This window comes from Mchenga conophoros, linkage group LG23 (assembly GCF_057382185.1).
Source record: "Mchenga conophoros isolate Kocher_MC1m ecotype Shallow Benthic linkage group LG23, M_conophoros_male_GT1.1, whole genome shotgun sequence".
Classification (NCBI taxonomy): domain Eukaryota; kingdom Metazoa; phylum Chordata; class Actinopteri; order Cichliformes; family Cichlidae; genus Mchenga; species Mchenga conophoros.
This window is the reverse complement of record NC_140547.1, coordinates 15537893-15564982: the sequence shown is the minus strand read 5'-3', so window position 1 is coordinate 15564982 and position 27090 is coordinate 15537893. Positions and strand designations below refer to the sequence as shown.

General features: G+C 40.8%; 1 protein-coding gene across 3 annotated transcripts in view; it reads right to left on the bottom strand.

Annotated features, from left to right (window-relative positions):
• Positions 1-368: 368 nt before the first annotated feature.
• LOC146546905 (pre-B-cell leukemia transcription factor 1) overlaps positions 369-27090 on the bottom strand; it is a 63121-nt gene continuing 36399 nt past the window's right edge. The window contains exons 3-9 of one of the 3 annotated variants that reach the window (XM_085263825.1): positions 16886-17130; positions 14686-14876; positions 11557-11692; positions 10094-10253; positions 7306-7418; positions 5584-5673; positions 369-3366 (exon numbers count right to left, since the gene is read on the bottom strand). In XM_085263825.1, coding sequence (XP_085119951.1) covers positions 3274-3366; positions 5584-5673; positions 7306-7418; positions 10094-10253; positions 11557-11692; positions 14686-14876; positions 16886-17130 — 1028 coding nt within the window. In that variant the 3' untranslated portion in view covers positions 369-3273. The remainder of the gene's footprint in view (positions 3367-5583; positions 5674-7305; positions 7419-10093; positions 10254-11556; positions 11693-14685; positions 14877-16885; positions 17131-27090) is intronic. The other 2 variants (XM_085263826.1, XM_085263827.1) reach the window with 2 other exon arrangements.

Genomic DNA, 27090 nt, shown 5'->3' with positions numbered 1-27090 from the left:
AGCGCTGGGTGTGGGGAAGGGTGGTGGGGGATAGAGGAGGTGTCTGTCTGCCGGGAGCACACAGCTTTCACTCACTGTGAAAACTGTGAAAATGTCCCCTTCACACCCTCGGCAGCTCAGGCCAAGCTCCGGTGCTATGTTAGTGGTGATAAAATGCCTCCATGCCACAGCCTAGTTGGAAGTGAGACGTGCAATGCTATCCAGAGGTGTTGGACTGACAAGTCTACAATGTGTTAACTTGTATCCTACAGTGACTTCTGACCCTGACCCTGTTACAAAAGTCTGCTGGAAACACCACGCTCAAGTTTGTGGTGGAGAAAAGCACAAAGAGCAAACAAAACTTCACCAGAAAAATGACAAAACCTCCGTTTATGCAACAAAAGAAACTATTTATTTGGGATACGCATTGCCAGTACAAATTAAGAGACCATAAAACCTACACCTTTCAGCTATTTTTCTCCACAGAAAACAAGTTTTGAATCGGAATTAAAAAGACAATAGTTTTCCATTTGATACCTTTTTACATACGCAGAGATCTTAAAAGTTAAAACCTGTCAAGAAAAAGGCTCCACGATTTCACTCTGAAATCCTTATAAAAAAGAAGTTAACATTCAAAACACTGCAGTACGTTATTTTATTGAAGAACAAAAAGACATGCAACAAATAAAACATTTCATGTTTTACAAATTGGTCATCTTTCTTTTCATGTCTCTTTTCCTTTTATATTCAAAAACTAAAAAGCATCATTACATGAAGCTTCGATAATATTTGACAGGCAATGTGAAAAGTAGAGTTAAGCCTTTTTTTGAGGGGTGCAAAAACAATCCTCGTGTTTGCCTTGCATGGCCGCCGCTGTCAGTTCACTCCAATGACTTCCAAAGACACGACTGAGGCAGGTTCTGTGCATCATTTCAATGGTGCTCGCCCCCTCGGCTGTAATACTGAGCAGGTGAGTCGAGAGGGGAGCCGCTCTGAGTCATTCAAATGAGTTTGTCTGTTGCCATCACGCCGTCGTAGATCTCAACGCCCAAGCTCTGAGACATCCATGATTTCATACGTGTGTAATAAATACTGTTAAAAAAATACCTGTGGTTTTCAGGCTGTTTGGGATCTCGGGACTGAATTTTCTCTCAGGGTTCAGTTCAGCTAAAATAAAAGCCAAAGAGAGGGCAATGTTAACGCTAACTTTTCACGTCACCTTTAATGGGACAGTAGCCATTTTGGACGCAGGGTTGTAACATGTGACATGAGTACAAAAGAATAAGAAGGATTTCACCGTAAATCCAACAGGAACTCAAAGAGGCTGCGTTAAAATAGCTACTGTCCAAATTCAAAGATGCAAAAAAAGAGTAAAGGCGCATATCTACATACTGTATATAGAGCATTCTTGGGCAATTCACACATAATGGTAGCATAAAAAGAAAAACAGTCAAAAGAATATCAAGTGAAACAAAAAAGATGACTTATTTGCAAAATGGAGACACATAAAAATATATCCAAACATCTTCTGGATTTGTGTGCCATCAGGGTATTTGTTTTCATTTGAATTTATATAAACACTACTGTATTCCAAGTGCATTTTTCTGGCTTTGGATACAGAGTACTGGAGCATAATGAGATGCTCACTAGCACTGCAGATACTAAAACCATTCAAAAACAGGAAAAAGAAAACCCTCGATAAAGCTGATCCCAATGAGGAGGATAAAATTCTGCCTTTTTTTGGTATCAAAGTATGTAAATGCTCATGAGGACTATTGTAATCATGTATACATTGTACTGTACATACGACAAAGGTCACAAATTTAATTTCACATTTCAGATTGGCATCATGTTCATGAGTGTAGTGTCATTTTAAACAAAGAAAAAAGTGAATAAGTGAGAATATAATTACTTTCTAACGTCAGACGTTCTCTCTGATGTTATCAGAGGTTACAAAACAGGTCAGGCAGATCAAGATGAACACATGCCGATTAGATTTGTGACTAAATCCTGAGGATTCAGTGAGACATTTTGAACAGAAAAAAAAAAAAGAATATTGCAGAGACATATCTATTACATTTTTTAGCATGTTCCAGTTTTACAAACTTTAATAGGAAATGATTATTTATTTTTATCAAATTTTGCACATTTTTATTGACTTTTCCAATTTATTTATTGGAAAAGAATAAGTTGAGCAAAACCAAAAATCTTCTGTTCTCAAAATGATTCGTCTCGTGCTCGGACTTTTGGCACAAATGTGATTCCATACATGAATGAGAAAGGACATGCGATGTGTTCAATCCTGATGACATGATACCTTAAAAACTGAATTACTGTTTGGTTACCAGCAGTATTTGGATCCGTTTGTCTCACTGTTAGATTTAAACAGTTTTTCTTTTTTTTTCACATTTACAAATGCTCCCCTTTGACTTTAATCAGTAGATGTTATTGTGCTTTAATATATACGTCTTTGAGCTCAATTCCTTAATTTCTCGCTTTAAGATTGTAAAGTCTCTGCACTGTTGTACCGCGTGTTAGCTGAAACGTAGCTACTATGGCACAAAGCAATAAAAGGTCTTAAATGTCAGTGTCTGCTGTAGAAGTTCTGAATACAAACAATACAAACCGAGGCTGAATACTTGGATATCAGCTTACTAATATAAATGGACTAACATAATAATAATAATAATAATAATATGTCACAATGTATGGCATGAGAAATTTAAGGACATGAGACAACAATGTTTTCAAAATTCACCTCCAGAGCTGAACTTTGGCACCATAGGTAAAAAAAAGAAAAGTAATCTGGTATTGAAAACAGACGTGTAACGATAGGGCTCGATGTGGTGTGTGATAAATTTGTAAAAATACGAAACTTTGTAAAACCGAAGCCGTTTAAATTTTGTTTGCTATGTTATTATTTCGAATAGAGGTAGTGTGAAAGCATCTCAATTTACAAGATGTGGGCCAATACGCTGCTGTGAGCCTACTGTGTGAATATATACTGTAAAGAGAAATACAAAGAGGCAACATGGACATCAAGTGGAAACTGTACAAACTGTGTGGTGTGAATATGAGTCCCCTACGCAGGCTGCTAACGGTGCCGCGGTGGTCCAGATAGGAAAAGTGAACAGTTTTATCCGTAATGGTGAAAACGTCATCTCCAGACCCCGACTGTGCCGCGCCGTTTCCCATCCAGTCCCAAAAAAAGGGGGTCAGGGTATAAGTTTTGGAAGGGAGAGTTGTGGTGGATCGAGGAAAGTGGGAATCAAGAGGAAGCAGGTGGGTGGAGGATCAGTTGGAGGTATCGGAGTGAACGCTTCCAGGTCCTTCTGTAGGTGATGTCACTGATGAGGGGGTTGGAGCATCTTGCCAGCCGCCGTTTGCCTGGGAGGGGAAAAGAATCAGAGAGAACCAGAAGTGGGGCGTGAGTGAGTTGCTCTTCTGTTCATTACTCGATGCAGCTCAAACACACTGAGATAAAAAAACGAATAGAAGTCCTGAGGGCAAGATAGTGCACCAACGCTGGGATACTTTGAACTACGCAGTCAAACACAGCCTTAAGTCAAACTGCCTCCTGGATTGGCGGAAAAGCTAACACAGCTCACATTACAGCTAATAATTCAGAATAAGACTGACATAAAAAAAAATACTGCCGTGTTTCCAGCTGAGCAGAAACAGAATTACCCCATCATACACTGCACACTCACTCATTTAAGCAATGACAACAATAAAGAGAGGAAAAGTCAACTTGTGCAAGATTTCGTCTTGAAATAAATTCCTGCTGCTGTCATTTTAAACAATATGAATATATGTAAATTGTATGGAAGGGCGTCTGAAACAAAACATGCACTAATTACGATGCTGACAGTAGGAATTAACATACAATAAGAACTCTGGAGGTCCTTTTCACCGCCAGAGACAGGCCTGTTAAAGAGCATTTAGGGTGTTAATAGCGAATTTAAAACCATCAGAAAAATTGGAAATGGTCCTCGACAGCCTTTCATTTCACAGCTTGTAATGTGTAATCAAAAGTGGAGGGGTCAGATTGTATAATGTAATCACCCGCAGCAGTCATTATCCAGCAGGCTTTTTTGTATTAGACACAAGATTCACTAAAGTCTGTCTTGACAAGTCTCTAAAACTGTTTGTTTTTTTCGGGATACAGGTCGTTCCTGCATTTAATTAACAATGAAGTTATAAAAGCGTTGCCATTTTCGATATATATATATATGTATATATATATAACTTTTATGCAAAGACAAACCAAAAACCACTTATGATGTATTTTGTAAATTGTACATTACAACAAAAGTGCTTCTATGCCCTGAATTCTGCAAAATAAAGGCCAAAAGAGGTTGAGATACCTCAGTGGAAAAAATCTAGTTTTCTACAAAAGACAGCTTTGTCATAACTTACTATTATCTGCTAAAACATTATATCAAACTAAACTGTCGTGCATGGATTGGAGAAAAAACAGGCAAGTGAAGAGCAGAGATTCCTAATTTACCAGCCTTAGCAACATAAATCACAGGCAAACAGGCTGCCAGACAGATATCCTGCTCCTACATTATGCATTGCAGAGCTTCTTTACAGGGTATAAAAGTGAATAACACAGCATACTGTGGCAGTGTAAGATGTGGTAGAGCAAGCAGGCGTCCAAGGAGAACCGTATCTGTGAGGTCAAAGGACTGAGAAAGAACAGGGCCTGAATACGTTAGCGTCCTCTCAGGGTTAGCACAGCTAGCTGTGGGATGCGCTCGGAGCAGCCAGGAAGCCTATTTGAATACACATACATGTTTTTATACGGGAGACATTTCATCTGATTATCATATGGCCAGTGAGGCACGACGACGACAGCGGAGGAACCCAGCCGCGGCTGTGACCGTCCTCGTCCTCAGCGCGGCTCGCTGTCAGGGCCATTAGTGTGGCAGGAACATGATCTGAGCAATGCGCTTGGATTGCTGTCCCAAGTCCACACTCTGCTCTCCTTGTGTCTGTCTTATCGATTTTCCCCTTTACGACACGGCTTGTCGCTGTGAATTTCCCTACTGTTTGCCGCCGCCAGCTAGCAACCCCCACCCCACCCCTCATACCCCCACATCTAAACCCGAACTCTGCAGAAAAATAAGACAAACACGTCGGGGACAAACCCCTATGGCACATGAGGAGTCGTTTCCAGGAGCGTGAGGTTTTATTTTTAGCGGGACGGTGCTGATGTCTCCTGTGGGGCATTAATGGGAACTTCTGGCCTTGGGGCTGCTAATCACGGGTCAGGTGGTCAGAGGGAGCTGAAGTCCAGAGCAAAGAGGTGTCACCTGTTTGTGCGGCTCTCTCACGGCTGACCATACGTGGCTGCAGGTGCTACTCCAGGCCTGATTGAACATGACAGGCTCAGAAGGCGGCTCTGCATGTGTGTGGCCAGCACCACGCCTGCGTACGGTGGGTACCGTGCTGCCTGTGGCACGAGTGCTAGAGAAGCAATCAACTAGGTGACCATGGAGTGGAGACAAGTCCTACTAAGTGGCATTCTGAGCCCTATGGCTTTGAAATAATTGGTAGGGAGAGAAAGGAAAAACAAAGGGGGAAAAAAGGAAAGCTTACATTGATGCCCTGCGGACTGTACATCTGGTTGGCTGTGAGTCCTTCACTGTATCCGCCTGTCTGACTGATAACATGGCGAAGGGTATCCACCTGAAACATTCAGAAAGAGCAGACAAAGCAAGGTCAGAGTCAACACAAGAGAAGCACAAGAGAAAAGAGAGAGATGACAAGACAACAAGAGAGACAACAAGAGTACACTGCTGCAAGTATGTCCTTGGAGACAACAAAGTCCAAAACAAAAAGGGAATTCAGGATAAAGAGATGTTTGGTTTTTGCCAGCTGAAATCAAACTGTTTGTAGGATGAATACAGGATGACAAATCTTCTGCCCTTGAGACTGGGGTATTAATGACTCTTTTCCATCAAGGTAAAAGTAAGCAGCTGGGTGTTTTCTTTTGGAGGGGGTGTGCATGACAAGGGTAAAAAGGAAGTTTATTAGAAAATAAGTTGAACACATGCTCTTATGCCAGCAAGATTAACAATATTTAGATTAAGAAGATTCGTCATTAACAGCATGTGCCAGTCAAAGCAGAAATCATTAAAACATGACAAATAAAAGGTCCCCTATTAGTCCCACAAATGCTATCCAAGTCCCACTATAGAAAAAGGGTCTGAATCTTATTTTGTTAACAAGTAGTGTATGAGTACAAGTAAGTGCACAGAGGTAGAGGGCAATTAAGTCCCGCCCACATCAGAGGGGAAACAAGTTATTAGAAGCCTCCATGTGAGTTTCATCTGTTAGAAGAAAAAAATAAATAAAAAAAATTCCCAAAAGCACCAGGGTGATGGAAAACAGTACCAACAGGTATAACCCACATCAGTTTGACTATTTCAGGCAGGACTGTGCTTAATTATTATTAATGAGAGTCATTATTTGTTGTTAATAAGTCAAATATCAAAATGTCAGTTTTACACCTATATTTCTGTAAGTTAAAAGCTACTTGTTATGCATTTCCTTACTTTCTGCTTGTATTAAATATGGCAAACATTTCAGATGCTTTTCTTGTCTTGGCTCGGGATGTTCTCACTGAGAGGGGATACTCTTAATATGATCATAACGTGAACACAGAGGCTCCACCCACTGCTGTTCAGACCTATTTATAAAAGTGGCCAATCAGGAGGAAATTGCAAGGGAGGGAGCTAAACTGAATTGTTTCAGACAAAGCTTGAACTAAAAGGCTGCACAACTCCTAGTATAAAGTAAATACAGATGATGATGTTGTGGTTCATGCAAAGCTATTCTAAGAATAACAAAAAATGGAGTTTGAAATGAGAATAACAGTTGCATAACTTCCATTATAGTGGAATGTGGATGACTCAGAAAGCATAGCTGGTGATAAACTTAGTTGACTAAAAGATATCTAACCTTAGCTTTGTAACTGCTAATTAAATACTGAATGCTAAAACACAAAAGTGTAGCATCAACTGAATCGTTTCCCCTCCAGTGGGCGTGGCTTTTTGAGGTTGAATCAATGCAGTCCATCTTGCTAGCTTCCTTGGAATTGGCTGGTTTGGCTGTAGATGCACTGTCATATTTCTGCAGTTCTTTTAAGCTAATATAAATTAATTTAAGCATTATCAGATGCTTCCTGATACTACGAGGGTGAAATTACCCTAGTTACTAGTTAATTCATCTAAAACCTGTGCATGACGAGTCTGGCGTTACAAAGATCAGTACTCGATCCGCCCCTGTATCACCTTCTGTTCTGCTTTGGGGCCCTACCTGCGACTGCACGTTGGCTCCCACCTGAGCCCCCTGGTACGAGTCCCCATTGAGAGACTGCACGCTCATGAACAAGTCCCCCGAGTTTGACATGTTAAAAGAGCCACCAGAACCTGAAAGGAGAGAGGGAGCAGTCGAATCACAGAGAGACAGAGAGCAAGCAAAGAGGAGCAAGTCAGCCCGTTCAGGAAGCAGCCTGGAGGAGCAGCATGCAGAGGGTTAGCTAGCAGCCGTGCAGGCTGTTAGACCAGGGGGGGTGAAGTGAGGACCGAGAAGTAGTGTATCAGGTATATGTTTTACCAGGTAATCTGTTTACATATTAGCAAAAAAGAATTAAGAAAGGAGCCCAGATTAATAAGAAATGCACTCAATTGCTGTCTCATCCAAGTAGCCTGGACTGCTTTCATTGAAAGACAAAACTATCTTTAGTGATGGTGACTTGTTGTTGTGTTTTTTTGGAGAATACAACATTTAAAAGACATTTTAAGAAGCCCGAAAAAGCCATTCTTCTTCTTAAGTCTGATATTTCATCAAAGGAAGACAGCAAATGATAAACATTTCCCAACAACACTGGACTGTAGAAAAAGATAAGTCTGGCATTCTTTCAAATTTTTACTACACCTGTAAAGCATTAATATATGACCACACATGTACAGTGAGCATGGATGTGCTGGTGTCAACAGGAGGCAGAGGGTTTGTCTGCCTCTGGAGAAAATACCACAGAAGAAGAATGATATAACGCTTATGCAAAAAGTATGGGGAGAGATGTTTTTTTATTTTGACTGATTAAGATGAGGGGGAGCTGTTACTACAATAAACGTGTGGCTAGGGGGGGTCACGGTGACAGAAAACAGCCTGGGAATCATCACAAAGTAAACATGGCAACATATCAGAGTCTTAGTGTGGTACTAGGAGGATTATCCATCACCAGAGGGAGCCATAACAAGGGGAATAGAGGCTAATAAGATTTCAAGGTTCCAAGATGGCTGCCACGCCAGTCCCATTAAATGTGTCAAGTCTGCGAGTGATATTTAGGTAATTTAGGCACAGGCAGGTGGTCACCCTCGGACCTAGGGGTTGCACATCTTTTGATGTTACTGGATTACTGCTGAACTCTGAAGCTGGTCAGTTTGAGGCCTAGGGCTACCTGGACTCCACATGCAGGAGTGTAGTTAAACTACCGGGAACAGCAGTCAACAGGTTTTTATATTTTTTCTCTTATTTCCATTTCATTTGCCATTTATCTGTTCAATGTTAGTCCTGAATTAAGAACTACTTCTGCTAAAGAGGGATTTGGCAAAGATTTTTAAATCAGCTGCCTTTCCTGACACAGAACTTTTGGGTATTTGTCTTGTCGCAGTCTTGAATGGGATCTTTTACATGTCAGGCACATGTGTAAACCACTACACTATGATTATATAAATTATATTTCTCCTGGCCTGAAGATCATCTTCACTATTCAGGCTAAAGCTCTATATATCTATCTAAACATGCGAGCTGAGCTTTAATGTTGTGGCTTAAAATGCAGAATTACAACTGCTAGACATTAAAGCAAACTAACGCTCTGTTTTCAATCTTAACGTTGTTATTTGGTAAAAACCAAACAATGTTTTTGTTAAGTGTTCCTAGGTCAAATTAATATCCACTACAAAAATTGCTATAAAAATTGATTACATAAATTAACTTTCATTCTTAACTAAAAATAAGTAATATCTCATAACAGCAGGGCATTGCAGTTTTTAATAAAGGCTACTAATTAAAACACGTAGTGTATTTAATTTTAAAAGCTTTATTTCACCTGTGGCTATTTACACATTTAGCAAAAAAAAAAAGAAAAAAATTGATTAAATATTAATGTCCTGTAAGACTTGAATCCTTCATTCTACTAATGAAAGAGGCAACTTTAACATTTTTCTATATATTTTAGGCAATTTAAGCAAGTGTGAATTGAAATTTATGTTGCAGGTATTTTTCATATGAACATGGTATAGGTGGTATATTAAAAAAACCCCAAACAAACTACAATGTGTGTATGAAAGGTAAAAAAAGGAATGTAGATGTGATGGTTTGATAGAAGGTGGCAACGTTAACCCTAATTCTATATACCGGATAAGGCAGAAATAGACTTTTCTGGAAAACCTGAATAGTTTTGATGTATTTCGGTTGGAATGATACGTTTTTTTCCTCTGATTGGCAGCACTTGGTAACAGTTGTAAAAAAATATGAAGTACATTTTTTGATTGCCTAGGATTAGGTAATCGTGATGAGACGTCAGAGTTAATCATCTCTGTACACTAATGTGGCTCAACAAGAAAAGTAAGTGGGGTCAATTCACTGTTAGTCTTTTTTCCACTGTTATTCACCAAAAATAAGAAAAATGTAGAATACTACCAGACTTATCCTTAGAGTGTCAGCAGAGACCGTGATAAATACAGAGTTTAATAAGCATACATGAAGAACAGGATTAATTGAGACCCAGACAAGAGGACAGTGAGATTATGGAGACTTGGCACGGGGTTCAGGTCGTCTAATCGGACATATTTTAGTACTAGGGGGGTAATTAGAGTCGTGAAGGGGAAATGTTTAATTTGTTCAGCAGTAACGATGGTGCTTTGTCAGGTTTTAGGCATGTTCTGTGTATAACTGAGTTTGCCTGACAGATCTACTTTTTGCTCCTTTACAAATTACCAGCATCAGCAATGAAAAAACTCTAAAATTGACTAAGTTGTAGTACACAGAGGAGGCACATATCTAATAGCTGAGCAGAGCCAGGGACTTCCTGTCTCACCTGCAGAGTTTGGAGTTGAGGGTGAATTTGCTTGGCTTCCATGTGAGGATGCATTAGCCGCATTCACGGCAGTTCTCGCAGCGTACATGTTGGCTTCTTCTTGGAACTTACCAATGTTTTTCTTGTATCTGATTCTTTTATTCCCGAACCAGTTGGAAACCTGAGCAGACAAACAAAAGAATATAGTTTAATTGTCACGACATATTACCACACAGAGGCTCTCAGAAAAACCATGGCAGTGTTTAGCTTGCATGGCCTTAATGGCATGCAAAACACTGCAGAGAGCCTCTGTCAGAGGTATGGGCTTCACAGACTGGTGCTGTGAATCTGCATTAGTGCCAGAATGGAATGATTGCCAATAACAGTCTCATTATGTCACCATGACTGCAGCTATCATCAGAACTCACGCAAGCACCAATCAGTCAACATCCGCTAACACCCATTACGGCTAATGGACTCCCAGATGAAGCCGGGGGGGTAATCCCAGCGCTAATGATAAACAACATTAAAATGAAAACCAAATCAATCCTGCAAAGTTTCCAATGCACAGAGTAGGTAAACATTCTCCTTTATTATGGCCAAGAAACGGAAACTCTACAAATCATTCGGCTACCGAGCTGCTTCCACAATCAGGCCCAGCTGCACCCTCCAATCATTCCTTAGAAATTAATGAAACCAATTGAGAAAACAATCCATTCCCAAATGATGGATTCAAAACACAAACTGCTGTTTACCTTGGTGTTGTCATTGCTTTCCGTATTATCAACTCTCACAGGAGTGAAACAACCTGAGTGCTGGAATGCAAAGATGTTTTAGTCTTCGCACTCGCCATGACACAGATGTTGGTTAAGTTACCGTTAGATTTAATCATCAAATGCCTCAAATGATCCCAGCGCTGAATTTCACAAGCTGAAAGCAGCTGCTGATTAATCAATTAGTTGCTTTCTCGAAGATGTTCGATTAGAAACTTCAGTCTATTTTATTTTCACTTCGTTTACCCCCCAAAAAATACGTGCACAAAGTATGCTGGATTTCTCACCATTTGTGTCACACTTTGTAAAAGTACTTGGACTGTATTTAGAATTTATGTTGCAAGTGGTGCATGTGATCCACTATAAGATTAGATCAATAAGAACTATGACAGCTGAGTTGTGCTTAGCTTGCATTACTTCAATAGGAACACTGTGTCACTGGTCAAAAATAGCTTTGTCTGGTTTGATTTACAAGATTACAGACTCATGACAAGGCGTATTTATACTTTAAGTCCTTTGTTGTCTCAATGAAAGGCACTGCTAAAAGATTAGAGACGCTGTCTGTACTCATGACAGTCACAAAACATATTATTAGGTTACTTGCCAAGACGCTCTGCGCCAGCTTCATATTAAAACTCGTCTTTGTCCTGCTACTCTGTGTACGGCAGTGTTCCTACAGGTGCTGTGAGGTGGCGGTGATCTGCGGTGTACCTGGGCCACTGTGATGGCGCACTTCTTTGCCAGCTCTTCTTTAGCCTCCTCGCTGGGGTAGGGGTTACTGAGGTGCGAGTAGAAATATTCATTCAGAATCTCTGTCGCCTGCTTGTTGAAGTTTCGTCTTTTTCGTCTGCAAAGAGAACAGTGAAGGTTCAAACGGGGATAAAATTAAGTTTAGAGCAACGATAACAACATGGAACTGGTAAGAAACGCTGGGGAACTATCATTACAGAGAGAAGTCATAAGCGCTCTGATCTCAAAATCAAATTTGCTTATTTCTCCTCCAGCCTTTATCCACAAGGTAACAGTTTGGGACTTTTCCACTGCAGAGATGTTTGCTTTCTCTTAAATATAATGGGACGAGACAATCGGGGAAATTGTAAAAGATGGATGGACGTGTCTTTTTTCTTTAGTTAGCCAGCCTCGCCCTCATTGTCTGTAGTTTGACAGAAAGAAAATTGTTCCTCCATAAAATAGCTCATGACAAAGTTTGTGCATTCTTACTGTAATCAGGTCATGACTTTGGAAAGATGCATCGCTGCTGAGTTTTAAAATGTATTCTTGGCACTTACGCACCACAATGCAAGTGTCATTTAGTTCCAATGTATTCATAAGACGGCAGTCATTTCTACAGCGGCCATCTCCAAAACTGAGGAAAAATCTAAAATAAACTGCACAACAACTACAAATGTAACCTTATCCGAAATCTTGGATTCACTTTTAAACATGACATTTCTGCAAGTTCACCCTATTAAATATTGTGGTTGCTTTAATATGGAGGAAGTGGTTTTCAGCACGCCGATACCAACTCAAGCCGGTCATCAGTTATAAGCCGAGCATCCGTGATGTTGGCTTGACACCAGCACGGTCTCTCCGGTTTATCTGGCCTTGATTTGGATGTACATTACCCCCCTTTGTGAAAACCTCTGCTGCACCAGAAACTTTCAATTTAGCTGCAGCTTTGCACTGAGACACTTTGTCAGGACTCAAGAGAACAATTAGGCCCAGAATTGCTGCACTACAGCTCTGTTTATGAGCATCTGAAGAAAGCATTAGGGCTGGCAATAAAAGCACATAACTGGGTCATAATAATTAAGTCAATATCTACTATTAATTGTGGGGAGATAAAGAAGAAATCACAGTCTCCATTTTTTAAAAGGTTTAATAGCAGTGTTTGCCTTTTGAATATTCAGACATACAGACGTTAAAACCAGCCAGGGTAGGGCTCCGCTTTAAACCGTAACACTGTTTTGGGAATATACTGACTAAGACTGCTCTGGATTTGTGTACTTGCTCTGTGATTAGACAGAATTTTTTAAGTTAAGTGTTTTTTTCCCCTTTTAAATATATATGTATAATTAAAGGACAACAATGGAAATCTTATTTTACAGTTTTAAAGTGTGCAGTTTAAACCTAAACCCATTCATTAACATAACATTTAACTCAAGAATTATCACTGGGATGTCAATTAAACGTATCATAAATAATCGTGCATTTGCACATGTCTTTTTTGCATTCATACTCACAAAAAAGAGATAAAATACGCTGAATAGTAATTTGAGTAATCTCTATGTTTGATAATATAATTTCAAATTTCATTATGGTGAAAATCTGATATTCTGACTGCATTACACCAGCAAATATGGAACAGCTCTAGCATTTATTTTATTAATTACACCTTATCTAGGAGGAATTAACTATTAAATACGTCACTGTTTTCAAGGATAAAGGATATATCTGCAGTATAGTAATGTACAGTGGGTTGATCAATAGTTTTTTTTAAAACAGCTATAAAGTTAGTGAGAATAATAACTAAATAAAGAATTTGCAGGTGACAAAACTAAAACTACAAACTGAAATATGTTACAATGTTCCCAAACGCTTAGAGGAAGTGTACAGTTCAGTAGTAATGCTCTCGATGGCCACGTTTGACATTGTTCACAGTTAAAAAAACGGAGGTCCACGCTTCAATTTTAGAGCAGTTTTAAATAATGTGTCAAAAACGTGCTCTGGTGTCAACAGTGAAACTTGGGTTACAAATTTTTTTCAAACTGCTGACTTTATCAGTCATAACTCTGCATTCTCTCTCTTTATAAGCTTTTGATCACTTTTTCGATCGCTCATGAAAGGTTTGCGTGGTTACGTTGTTGAGATGCAGCTTCACTGAAATAGCTTTTTAAAGCTCACCTGTATTTTTAACAGCTTTAACTGAATTTTATTGCAACTTTATTGTATGTTGCTGTTTTGTGTGTGTGTGTGTTTACACCCATGTAAAACCTCAGCAGGAAATGCTAACACGCATTCTGTCATGCTTTGAATATGAAAATGAATCCAGCGATATCCTGCCAACACCACACCTTGAAGCAGACAGATATCACATGCTGGTGGCTCATGAGTTGACCGACCCCTCCATCTCTTGCACTCATCAGGTCATATCTGCGTGTGCCACGTCTAAAGAGGGCTTTACATAAGCTGGAGGGGAACCCTGGAAAATCTCTTTCCGTGGATCCACCGGTGAGGAGATTTGTGCTAAAATCTCTGTCCCCCGCTTCGAAAGCCTGGATGAGAATATGTAAATGTGCACAGCATGGGCTCTAGCAGCCAGTAGATTAATCAGTGGAGCTGAGCATGGCAGTGCCTCTCAACCAGCGAAAGCTCTTCCTCTCCCTTCCCCTTCGCTGCTGCACCACCACAATCATTTGCAAGAGAATAGATAGGGAGCTTTGTAAGGCAGTGCATGCCTCATTTAAATGTTATGCCTCCAACTCAGACAGTGAGTGAGATTTATCCTTAGAGAAATGTATGCAAATCCAAAGCACGCATCAAAGAGAACAAGCGATTACATTAAAAAAAAGGAAGCAGTTAGTGTTTTGGATCATGCACGAAGCTCTCATTGGCCAGTGTTGCTGGGTATACAAGTCCAAATGGCACCCAGTCATGCAAACCAGTCCAGCATGTGTGGTAAACAGCATGTGTTACACCACATTTATGGCATGATAGGCCTCCTACATCAGCCATTCATATGGATATCAGGCAGAGAAGGAGAGCACACGTAGAGGATTTTGTAATTTGCAGCACAGAGCGTGCCGTGTACGACCTGAACCTGTATGCAAAGGCACACACCTGGCATCGAGGAAGCGGGAGCGCAGGATCATCACGGCCTCGCAGGTGCTCTGTTTGAGCTGCATCTGGATGGCGCTGAACTTGCGGTGGATGATGCTCACCATGCGCTCGATCTCTTTGGGCGAAATGGGTCGCGTGCGTGACTGCTCTCTCAACAGGTTCATCACATGGGTGGTGAACTCGTTACACGCCTGTAGGGAAGATAAACACACACACATAGGATTACGTTCAAGAGCACACTTCACTTAAGGTCAGACAAAACTGCAGACGAGACCTCAATTTGTCAAATTTGCCGCGCAGAGTCGAGTATTTAAAATTCACAAATCGTGCGCTTTTCTTAATGTAGTTCTGGGGCAAGCTTTCTCGCAGAGCCAAGGGGGAATATAAGCACTGATATATTTCATATTTAACAGAAATGGTGATGGCAGTATGTTGAGAGGAACCAATGACAGCTGTTCCCCTCTCAGACACACTTTTTACAGCATAGCCAACCCTGAGAGACGAACATGCCACAACGTTTTATTCATCGCACCCCCCCATGTGACACCAGCCGTGAATCTGCCACGATATTACACTCCGACTCCGCGCCTCTTACTGCCGCCTCTTCTTTATTTCCTCTCCTCCTGTCGATCTCTCCCTGGATTTCGCCGTGTCAGGCTTTGTCTGTGTCTGTCTATCTCTGTGTTCATCTGTCTTACTCGCCTCATCTGAAAGGGATGCTATTGTCATGAATGCATCGGTTATCAAGGCAATGAGAGAAAATCACCCCCTTCCTTTAAAGCATCCCTTCAAGACTATACTTGGAATACACACAGAGGCTGCATATGATGGACTATTCTGGGGTAAAGACACAGTCTAAAGTGAATTCTTACTGACGTGTACTGAGGAAACAGTCGAAGGGTTGCCACTTGATTTAAGAGTGATCCTGCCTCAGCGAGGAGTAAAAAATCTGGATTAAAGTTCAGGAGGGAAAAGCAGATATAGGAAGATGGACCAGCTCAGCAATATATAATCAGTTTTTGAACTGATTTTGTACTTTCTGTAGAAGGACTGCATCTTCAAAGTGTGCAGAGCTGGAAAACCCTGAAGTAAAATGTGATAAAGTAGTAAAAAACATGTTTTTCTCGTCAAACTCTTGGAACTTCATAATATTCCATTTTCTATCACACATAAACCTGCAAATTGCCACATTTGAGAATCTGAAACTAAGAAAAGTTTTGGTCATTTTACTTGACAAATAAAATAAATCATTGCTTACTAAACATTATTTTTCTATCACGTTTCACACTTTTTAAAATCAAACTGGAACCTCATCAAGATCCATCTTACAAGGCAAAGCTTACAAGCTGCCTTCAAATAGTTTCATCCCCTGCCAAGTCATCCCAGGTGCATCTCCTAAACTTGCTCATCACATCTTATTGCATTCTTTTTTTTTGTGGTTCACGCATAAATCCGCGAGGAAAGATATACGGACCGCATAAAATAATAGCTACTCGAAGTATAAAAAGTATTAGAACAAGTCTCACATAAAAACAGCATCTCAAGTTTAAAGGGCTCTTACAAGTACATATAAGATGTTTCATTATGACCTTATTTAATTTAAAGACTTTTAAGGATACACTGAGAGCAGCTTTAAGCGGCAGTTAAGGCCATTGTTTAATTAATCGAACTGTAGCTCAATAACCTTGACTCAAACTTGAGTCGCTTCAGGCTTCGCGGCACAGAATATATCACTGCTTCATTCCTTTTTTCAAAGTTTTCAGCAGAACTTTTTCATCTTTTCCAACTGTTGCAGAAATCCTTCTCCCCGCGCTGTCTGGGAATCTCTTTGCTCTGGCAGTTATGTATCATAAAAAATGCCTTTAGAGACCACCGTGCTTGCAGGCCTGAGCCTCTAGCCCTGCTGTGGTGTGCGTGCCAGGCTACAAAAACGTGGAGATGCACGACAAGCTAAAATGGCATTAAAGTGCACAACGTGATGTTGCTTTTGATGTGTCCTGCTGTCACAGCAAATGCACAGGAAACTCCCTAACATCATTAAGCTGGTCATACGTGTGTGTGTGTGTGTGTGTGTGTGTGTGCACTAAAAACACTATTTCAAAAAATCAGTGTGTTATGGTTCTGTAGAAATTCTCTATACGTCACAGCCCTATTTCCCACTCTGTCAGGTGTTGGTCTAAGGTGCATCGTCTGCTCTTACCTGTTCATACTTCTCCAGCTCTGTGTGGTAGATCTGTCTGATCTGGGTCAGCTTGGCCCTGTAGTCAGAGTGCTCTGCTGAGTTGTCGGCCCCTGCCCCTCCAGAGGCGGCCGCTGCAGCCGCCGCTGCCGCAGAACCTCCGCCTTTCTCCGGTCCGGACACGCCCTCTGCCAGAAGCATGTTGTCCAGTCGCATGAGCTGGGGGTCTGGGGGCTCCTCCTCCTGGGCGCCGCGAATGCTCAGCACTGCGATGACAGGAGAGGGCCAGAGGTCAGTCATAAAGGTTGCACCTGCAGCGGTGTGATGCACCGTAACAAGCTGTCAACCGTGCAGCTGACACCCCTGAGCTGCACCCACACATCCACCAGCTCAGCGTGAGCCGTGCAGTATAACAAAGACCGACACACAGGCTGAGGGAGACTGAAGTCTGCCTCACTGAAGGAAACATGGGGTCTGCTGTAAAAAAGGACCATTTGAAGATGGTGCTGCCTCCTCTCATTTATCTATTCAACTTTCAAATTCAACCTCCTAATTGGTTTCACGTTTGTTTTTCATCCAAAGCTACTTCCACAAATACCCCAAGAAATTAATGACTTTGACAGGCCTGAAGACGATCTATGGAAAGAAGCTCTCATGATCAAATTAGATACACTCCTTTTGGAGACATAAGCTTCTTTGATTTGCATGTTTTAGATATTTTCCACAATTTGTCCACTCTTCCCCCCCCCAAAAAAATCGCACAGCTCTCCCATCAGGCTTCTGGTCACCCACACTTCCTTTTTTAATCAGCTCAGCTGGCTGCCAGATTCACTTGAGCTCAAGTAATTAGTCCCCTTATTTGGTTAATATACTGACAGAATAATAAGCAACAACTGTTTTGACAAATATTTCCCTATTCTCAGTTTCTAGGTTGTGGAATTCGTTTATTTTTTCTTGGGTTACGTCGTCTTTTTTTTTTTTTTTTTTTTTTTTACATTTTTTAAATTTTTTTGACAAAACCCGACATCTGAAATAATATTTTGTTTCCTGTTATTTTAGTCAACCTTTCTTCCTTAAATGGATATTAACATTAATTTAAAAACAAACAAACAAAGCAGAAAGAAAACTGCTCTTCCCATTTGATACAGAGTAATCCAAATTCACGGTTAAAAAAGGACCCCAGACTTTTTTAAATAGTCTTTGTTTGTCCTTATATCTTGACGTTTTTCTATATACGAGTAGGTTTGAGATAATTTCTCATTTTTCCAAAACAATGCTATAATCATTTTGGGAATTAAAATCAAAATGGGTACAATTTGACTATAATCTTGCATTTAAATCAAGTAGAAATTGCACTGAGGCAAGTGGAAATTCTTTTAAGAAATATTCTGAAAGTCACTCTGATCACCCCCAATATTTTAAACTTTTCACCAGGACTTTATTTATTCTTTACAGCACTCATTCAGAGTTGCAGCTGTGTATGTGCCTGTGTGGGTTTTAGGTGTGAGCTGATTTCACACCTAAAACAGTATGGTTTAAGTATTAATAGCGTCAGTAAACAATCTGATCAAATACTCCTCTTTGCCACTAGAGGTCTCCCTTGCCATTCTTTAGGACATCCAAGTCCCCACCTTCCATTTTCTGAGGTGAAAACACAGGCTCAGACTCTTCCTCCTCCATCTGAGAACCATCCATTTCAATATAAAATCCCTTCTCCTGTGTGAAGCGTTGTGCTGCTAGCATTCAAATTGACCCCAGAGTGGACATCGAAGGCACTCTGACGGCAGCTGGTGTTACCGTTATCGGACCTAACAGGAGCCCTGACTCTGTGACTTTGCGCCCCTTGAGTGTCGATAGCCATTTAAAACAATACCACTTGTCATTTGTCTCGTTGTCATTGAATGAGAAGGGACAGGCACGGAGCACTTCATTAATTCAGAGACAATAGGAGTGCTTGGTGCATTAACCCCAGACTGCTGTCCGGGTTGGTAGTCCTGGGCAGGGGGTCACTGGGATGAGAATGAAGCCTGCTGTACTTGTAGGGGAAGAGGAGGGGGTCTCCCACATTCACCCCCACCTTTGCCTTTAAGTGGACTGGAAATGCAAATATGGCAACTGTTGGCGAGTGGAAGAGGTCAGGGTTTCAGGCCATAGACTCAGCGGGAGGTAGATTGAGTGTGGGAGGAGTATTGGAGGAGAAATGGCGGCGTTGGGGGGGGGGCGTCTCTTGAGATGGCAAGACAGTACAAACATCCTGTCTCGTTACCAAGACTCTTTCATCACTCCAGTAATGTATAGACAGGCTTAGAGGGGAAAATCTCAGATGGCTTCACACGCGCCTTACCTCCACACCGTCACAACTGCTGCCACGTTATGACCCAATCAAACCTGCTCCATCAGAAACTCTAAACCCGCCTGTCTGCTTTAGTTAACGTACATCAGCAGTGGCCCCGCCGCCGCTGCCGCTCCCACGGCTCTTGAATGCTCACCAGTACAGAGAGGCACTTTTTCTACATTTACCACCTCATAAATGCCGATCTAAAGTGGGTGTTAAAATAGGAGCACACCACAATATCCCATGGACTAGCTGCCCTTTCTGGAAGTAATTTTTAGTAGGAAAACATCTCACAGCAGTACATACTTAAAGAAGAAAAAAGAAGGCTGACAACTTACATTATGGTAACACTGAACTGAAAACAGGTTGCAGGATTTATAGGTCAAGCCATACTGAAACTATCTATCTGAGTTTTAGACGTAAAGAGTTGACTTAAATAACACCTCTTCAAAATTAAAGCCTGTTAACGTGCTGTGTAAGTAGAAGATTGATATTTAAGTGGACCTATTTGATTAATTAATGTTGGCAATGGCCGGTGTTTCTGTTTTGTTACATCATTTTTCCTCTAGTTAACTGTTCAGACGGTGTGATGATGTATTAGACTTTAAAACCACTCATTAACTCATCAGTTATGAAGATGCTTTGTTTCATTAGGATAAAGGAGGAAATGAAGACCAAAATCAGCAAAAAAACAAAACAATGCTTTCTAATGCTGCCTTATTAGTTGGTTAGTTATTGGTTATTATTAATGAGACATTCAGTTTATTCACTATTTATTAAACTGCTAGCAAAGCAGAAGAACACAGCATTAGTCCAGCATTCTCTGCAGCAGCTCTGGTTTCCCAATGACAGTTCATTTAAAGGAACACTGGGAATGTGCTTTTATTACATGAATATCATAAAATGTTGTTAATTTAACAAAAATATTGCTGTTTGGCACAGCTGCCTGAGATTACTGACTACAGTAATTCTAAAACGAATGCCCTGATTAATTTTAAGTGGGAACTGGAATGTCCCCTCAAGTTGGATCTCCAACTCGGAAAGCTGGAGAACCCCCAGCAACCTCGACTTCACAATCCAAGATGGTCACAGAGCCCCTAAATCTTAGTAAATCTGTGAAACGTGTAATCTGTGCTGCCACTGTTGTGTATTTGCGTCTCACTAAACAAGCCATACACAGAGTACTGTATATGGCAGAGTACAGAGTGTTTTTGAGCAAAAGATTACAGAAGAATAAACATTAGACAACATAATGTGCGACACATCTCTAAAGTGGCTAAGACAAAAACTATAATACAGTTTGGGTGTTTTGAAATTGGCCCAGGACTTTACATTTGGTGCATCTGTAATAAAAATGATCTTTTCAAAATTGACATAAAGCACATGGGACAAGATATCGTTTCCTGCTTCCCAAGTCCAGGAACAAAGAGTAAAAGTCCAGAGAACATCAGCATGTCTTCACAGATGTTTCAGGCAAAAGTCCTAGACTAGATTTCTTCCCTAACCCATAAAACGTCTAGACTGTCAAATGAAAATGGAACATAAAAATTCCCTGTGTCCACAAAAATGATTCAGTTCATGTCTGCCAAGTTCCAGCTTAGCATTCAAAGTGTTTATTTTACTTGGCTTGAAGCTCCTCCAACATCAGTCTTAGAAGAGTGCCTGTTGCAGAGAAGGTCATTTCTTAGGAGATCTCTTGGATGGGAAACAGAAAAAGTTCTAGCAGGCTGACATTTTTTCTCTACGACTAAGAAAGGTCATGGACAAATGGAAAGAAAACGACTGCATCCAGCAATGCTGCTTATTCAAAGCCCTGCATTGTGCTCAAAATCAGTAGGTAACGCTGTCTTAAACTGACAATTAACACAAACTCCGACGTGATCCCCAGGCCTCGCTTGTTGACACGTGTATACCTTCGCTAATCAGCCCGCATATCATATCCTCCCCTCGTATCCCGGCTCCATTCTTGCTGCTGATCCAGCTGTCTTGGAGAGCATCTGTCAGGAGGGACCCAGGAAGGAACAATGCATTACGCCATGTTGGCTGTGTACTGTCATCCCTCATTGACAGCACATTGTCACACTTACAGTGTCCTCTGAGCTGGGAACAAGCTAAGTAGCTGGCTGCCTATAATATCAGCTCTTCCTGGCATCTTATCGCAGAATCTGACGGGAACTCGCTCTGAGTGGGGTTAATCTGGATTTCTGCATTCATTTTTAATTTAAGTGCCTAATCAGTGCAGTCATTGCCCCGCGATGGGTAGCTTCCCTTACGGTGAGAAAAAACAAAACAAAACTGCAGACCTGCAGTATTTGGAAGTGATTGAAGCAAATGATGATTTATTTCTTCCACCCTGAACCTAAAGCGCATAATTAAAACCATGGAGGGATTATCTCAAACAAATACAATTAATAAGGAAAAGAAAGGGATAATGTGCCTCCATAAAATTGGCTTTGCTGTGGGTCATAATTACACGACTCAGTGAGGGCCACTTTATTGGCTAATGGCAGCCTAATTGATTCATCCTAATGTATTTCGAGCCTTGGGTCTGGTGGGCACTCCCTGTCCAATAGTGCTGGTGAACTTACTTAGCCACCCGCAGACAAACACTGAAGATTCTCTCAGGGATAAACAATTATCTGTGGATGTGTGTGCGAGAGATTTCCCCCCACTGCTCGTCGACAAGCACGCGTTTTTTTGTATGTCTCTAATGGATGCCATTTCTCTCTTGGAGGTGTTTCAAAGATGGCTTGTTGTCAGACGATGCCTTATTCTCCCCCCCCCCCCCCCCCCCCTTCCTGTTGTTGACAAGCAATTCTCTCAAGGAGGCACGCACCAGGCTTTATTGCTTTGCTTATGCGTTAATAAAAACATGGGATTTTTTTTTTTTACCACAGTAGCTGTTGTTATTAATGAATTTATGAATCGGATGCACAATAGATGACTTTGCCGGGAAGAAATCACGTATTCATGGTGTCTCTGTGTGGATGGATTGGGAGAGGATGGTTGGTGGTTTTACTGCTCTGTGTACATGCTGAGAGACAAAATGTCACCGGCTGAGAAGACAAAAGTAAACTGGAATGGGAGAACACGACATTTGTTTAACTTCCCAACATCTGGCCTTTTACAAATCAAATCGATATTTAATAAAAGCCAAGGGCAATTGGCTTTTGGAGAGGTGGATGTTTAACTGTCTGGTTGTTTCTCTGGGAATATTTATTTCATTTCCGCGAGGCTGAGGGAAAAAGCTTTTGCTCTTTGAGGGTAAGCTCGGAATATCATGCTTGGAGATGATTAACGTCCTTGTTTGGGGGAGAGCAGCTTGCCTAAACCTCCTCCCGCTCCCCCCACGTTGCTTGTTTTTCAGCGAGCACATGTGTAACATTCTCCGTTTCCCATTTATTAGTCATCCGAGAAGACTGGCTCATGGCCTTACATGAAGATGTCTGTGGGTATTGAAATATTAATTGAACAACTTGCAACAGAGATGCACCATTTCAGAGAGGCTCTGAGTTTGGGGTTGGTCTTAATTGAACAAAGACCAGAGAATAACCCGTCTTCTCCCTCTGAAGGAGAACGAACCGTGGCAAAATGAAAGTGGGCCGGTAGCCTGGGGCAACAGAACTAGTGTCTTTGGAGAAATGCTGTGGAAGGACACAGGTCCATTATAGATTGTCACATCATCTCACCATACTTGATATGATTCAAGAATGTGCGGAATATTAAAATTGACAGCAAATACAAGCCAGATCCAAGTCTAAAAATATACTTTTGAGTCAGTGACAATATTTGGGATTGTATCAAAAGCTTGTCAGGGGATTAAGATTTCTTCCAGGACACTGCCTGCATCTTCGAAATGATTCAGTTTTTTTGTGGCATAACAATATCAGACTCAAAGAGTTACTGCACACCATGCTCTGCAGTCCAGATATCTTATCCTATCAGATTAACAGAGGCAAATGGCAGGCTGTCAAAAAACATTACCATATGTAATCCCCTTCTAGATTTCGGAGGCATGTCGACAGGGACTGTTGGCATGGCAGCCTGTCACGGAGATCGGGTGATTGGGGGGAAGCCTTATGTTTAATTAATGACGTTGGGCTGGTCTGTCATAGTTAGCGAGATGGACGGTAAAACATAAAGGCCTCTGACAGAGATTGGATGCTTTAGTTCAGACTGGTGGAGACCTTTGGAGGCCTCCCATTCTGCACCCAGATACTGTGAGCTGCACTGTTACGTCACGAGGAGCGGCACGGGGAGAGACAGCCAAAAGTGACACTCGATACCGGTCAGGTGACAGCATGCTCAGTCAGATCAACAACTGCCTGGTTTGACATTTTGAAGAGCTCTTTGCCAGCAAAGACTTCAGCCGCTCATGTTTTCAGTCAGTTTTTCAGTGGTGCACAGAAGATGGGGCTAAAAACACAGAGTAAATATGTATTTGGGTTGATACTTCTATTAAAATTCAAACTTCTGCTTAGTTTTGAATATAAAACATCATCTTATCTTTCTATCCAGCCTATCTGATGCCACTTAACTTACTGAGGTTTTATTTGCTCAAGCATTAAGCAAGCAGTCAGCAGTAACAAGAAAATGCATAGAAAACTTCACAATTTAATCAGAGTAAAAAATTCCGGTATTTCTATATTGACTAATTTTCTGTATGCATATGCATGAAATATGGCAGCTACTCTGCTCCAACATCTGTACAGCTACGATGCTATTCTGCTACATGTGCTGCAGACAGAGCTGAGCATACTGAATAATGGAGTCCCTCTGCTGGACAAACTAGCCAGAAAGTTTTCATGTCGATCCACATCCATAACAATTTATTATTAATAAGCAAATGTCAACTGAAAAATGCTGTACATCAAGCTGGCTCTAGTTTACAGGCTATACTGCTGGATAAAACTTTCAAATCATGCTGAAAGGATGAGACCAAAAAAGAAATGCCAGGAAAAACTTGCAGTTATATTGGCTTGTCACTCTGGCCTGGCAGAAATTATTTATGGCAATACGACAGTAAACTGCTGTGGATAATTTTCGTTATGTGTGTTAAGAATTTGCTTTAAAATACGGCCTTATCTTGTACCTACAGAGACGTCGTTTTATTCAAATGATATTCCATTGTAAACTTGGCTGTAGGAACTGTATCAACGGTGTACATTACTGTGTATAAATGAATCATAAAATATAAGCTAGTGTATGCACGGTGCTGAAAGCGTGAGCTAAACAGTAGTGTGTTGTGAATGACGTCTAGCAGAGGGAGTCATGCTAGGACAAGGGACGGATTAATTGCACTTCAGGAAAGTGCCTGAAAAAAACAAGTGAATGCTAATGTCATCATCTCACATGGAAAACTGCCATTTTAAAAATATGGTTATTTATTTGTGCCATTTATTTATGACTGCAGTCACTCAGTAGCCCTTTTTTAATCAGAAACATTCCACCAAGCAAACGCGTCATCGTGACCGACTGTAGTTGAAATCCAGTAGTTGTTAACTTATGTCGTTGTGAAAATATTTTAACTTCAGTAGGTTTTACAGTTTTCGCAACTGTAAAAATATTCTTATCTTCTCTTCGCTTGAAAAATAACAACTAGATCATTAATTTGGAGCTTTCAAAGAAAATGCATGTGAGTAAAATCCCTATATTTTTAAAGTAATAAACAGAATGTGGTGTAATCCTGCACTAAACAGTCCTTCTTTAAAACATTACTGTGTGTCGGGTCAAAGCCAAACGCTTTTGCATAATTAACCCTTTCTGGTCAGGCAATGGTCGAGCCTGTCTGTCTGGATTTGCAGTGACGGGATTGGCCCTATTTGTTTGTATTGGTGCTTCAGTGGACACACTTCATTGTGGTTTTAGCAGTTAATAAATCACAGTAGAAGCCCCCTCTCTCTACACAAGCCTGTGCTGTGGTGGTCCTGTCACAAGGCAGGCACCAGAGCCGAAGCGACAGCTACATGCTAATTCAACATCGGCATAATTCATTATACAGTCGCAAGTGTACTGGAATGGAAAGAGAACCAACATACACCAGGAGGAAGACGACAGGCATCAAACTGTTAAATCCTGCTCTCCTTAAGTCCCCTCTGTTTGCCTTTGTAAGGACTCAAGGATCGCTGCCGGTGATATAAAATTATACTTCATTCATAAGATATGCACAAAAAGTGCTTTGGGATGTGTGAAGAATAAAATTATTTTACTGCATTTACTTTAAATGCATAAAGTCTCGAGATTCATTTTAATTGAGGAAGGTTAACAGACAATATCACAGAGGTTAATGGACAATGGCGACAGTTAAGTGGCAACTGAGCTCCTTTACTGTGTTGTTAAAAGGAAATCTGCCTTTTCATGAAATATACTAATCTATACAGACACTTCCTGTAAGTCACGCAAAAGCCAGTGTAAAATGACATATCAAAAGGCAGAATGGGAGTTACTGCACTAAAGGGGAAATTAACAAAAAGATAAAGAGTCAATTAAACCGATAAGGCCTCGTGCTCTTCAGAAGGTGAAAACCAAGGGGAGTGGAGCTGACAGCCTTCACATTAAAGCGCTCCGCTGCTCTCTCATCCACCATGTGGTCCCTCTGCTTTGTCACCACCAGTTCAGAAGAGAAAGAAGCAGCATTGTCTTTGTTAGGAAGTCCTGATCGCACACACTGCAATCGTCTACTGATACCACTAATGGAGGGAATTAGAATTGGATCCACCGAGGTCTTAGGGCCACTAATAACACAGCAGACAAAAACTTACCACTTAAAATTTACAGGGGTTTTTTTTTTTTTAGTATATAGTTGTTCTTCTTCTGACATTTTAGAAAAAAAAAGTTTTTTAGCAAAACTAAATGCTTGACCTAATCTCCCAGCATCCAGGATGAATTAGTTCACTGACAGCCTCGGGCTTCCATCTAGTTCCGTTAATATCTACTCAGCCAAGAACGGCGAAATTTACTTTTCCAAAGAATATTTCAGTATATCTGATTAAATTAAACAAACAATCTTGAAATCCCTGTCATAGTTTGAGCAGTGAGATGCAATTTCTTTCATGTCATTTAGAAAAGTTGCAGAAATGTATTTTGTTACTAAATTAGAAGAAAAACCTCAAGCTTCACTCTTTTCATATTCTTCATTGGTTTGTATCCACTGCTGGAGATCATGAGGTGCAGACAAAGTTTGAGCTCTTTTTACATGGTTGCATTTTCAGCTCATGTGCACAGTCTCACGAGGTTCTGACCCACAAAGTGTAGAAACATGTATAAAAAAAAAAAAGCTTAAAAGTGAGACCTGGTTTATTCTTTAGCCTGCTTGTCTCGTTGCCATGTGGCATACAAAGGAGTGCACTGTGTTCCTATTGGTCAGCTAATGGACTTGTGGTGAAAACTGATGCCAGAGAAGATAACTGACTTTCTATTTTTGCTGTGGGTGGCATGAGGATTCAAAGATGTCCTCTATGATACTCTACATGCGATCATATGCTGATGCAGCCATTATGATATAAAATACCCACTGGGTTATTAAGTCCTGCTTCAGTGACTTGATTTGTAGTATTATGGCTGTCAGTATCCTTCTTTTTCTTTTTCCGAGTTAGCAGTGGCCATATTTGGTCAAGTGGGTGAAGTGTTATTAGCAGAGCCTATTGAGTTTGGTTTGGAAGCTGCACACATAAACACTGCAGGTATGCCCCTGTACTGACTTAGACAACTATTCAGGACCTCTTTGTCAGATAACTGCATTAAAAATGCACCAAAAGACACCAGTGCTTAGTGACTTAAACCACCGACAGCAGACAGCTAGTGACTACAGCTGGTAGTGTTAACACACTAATATCAATTAGAAAAGCAATGCATTAATATTGTTCTTAATTTATTTATAACTTTTGTGAGA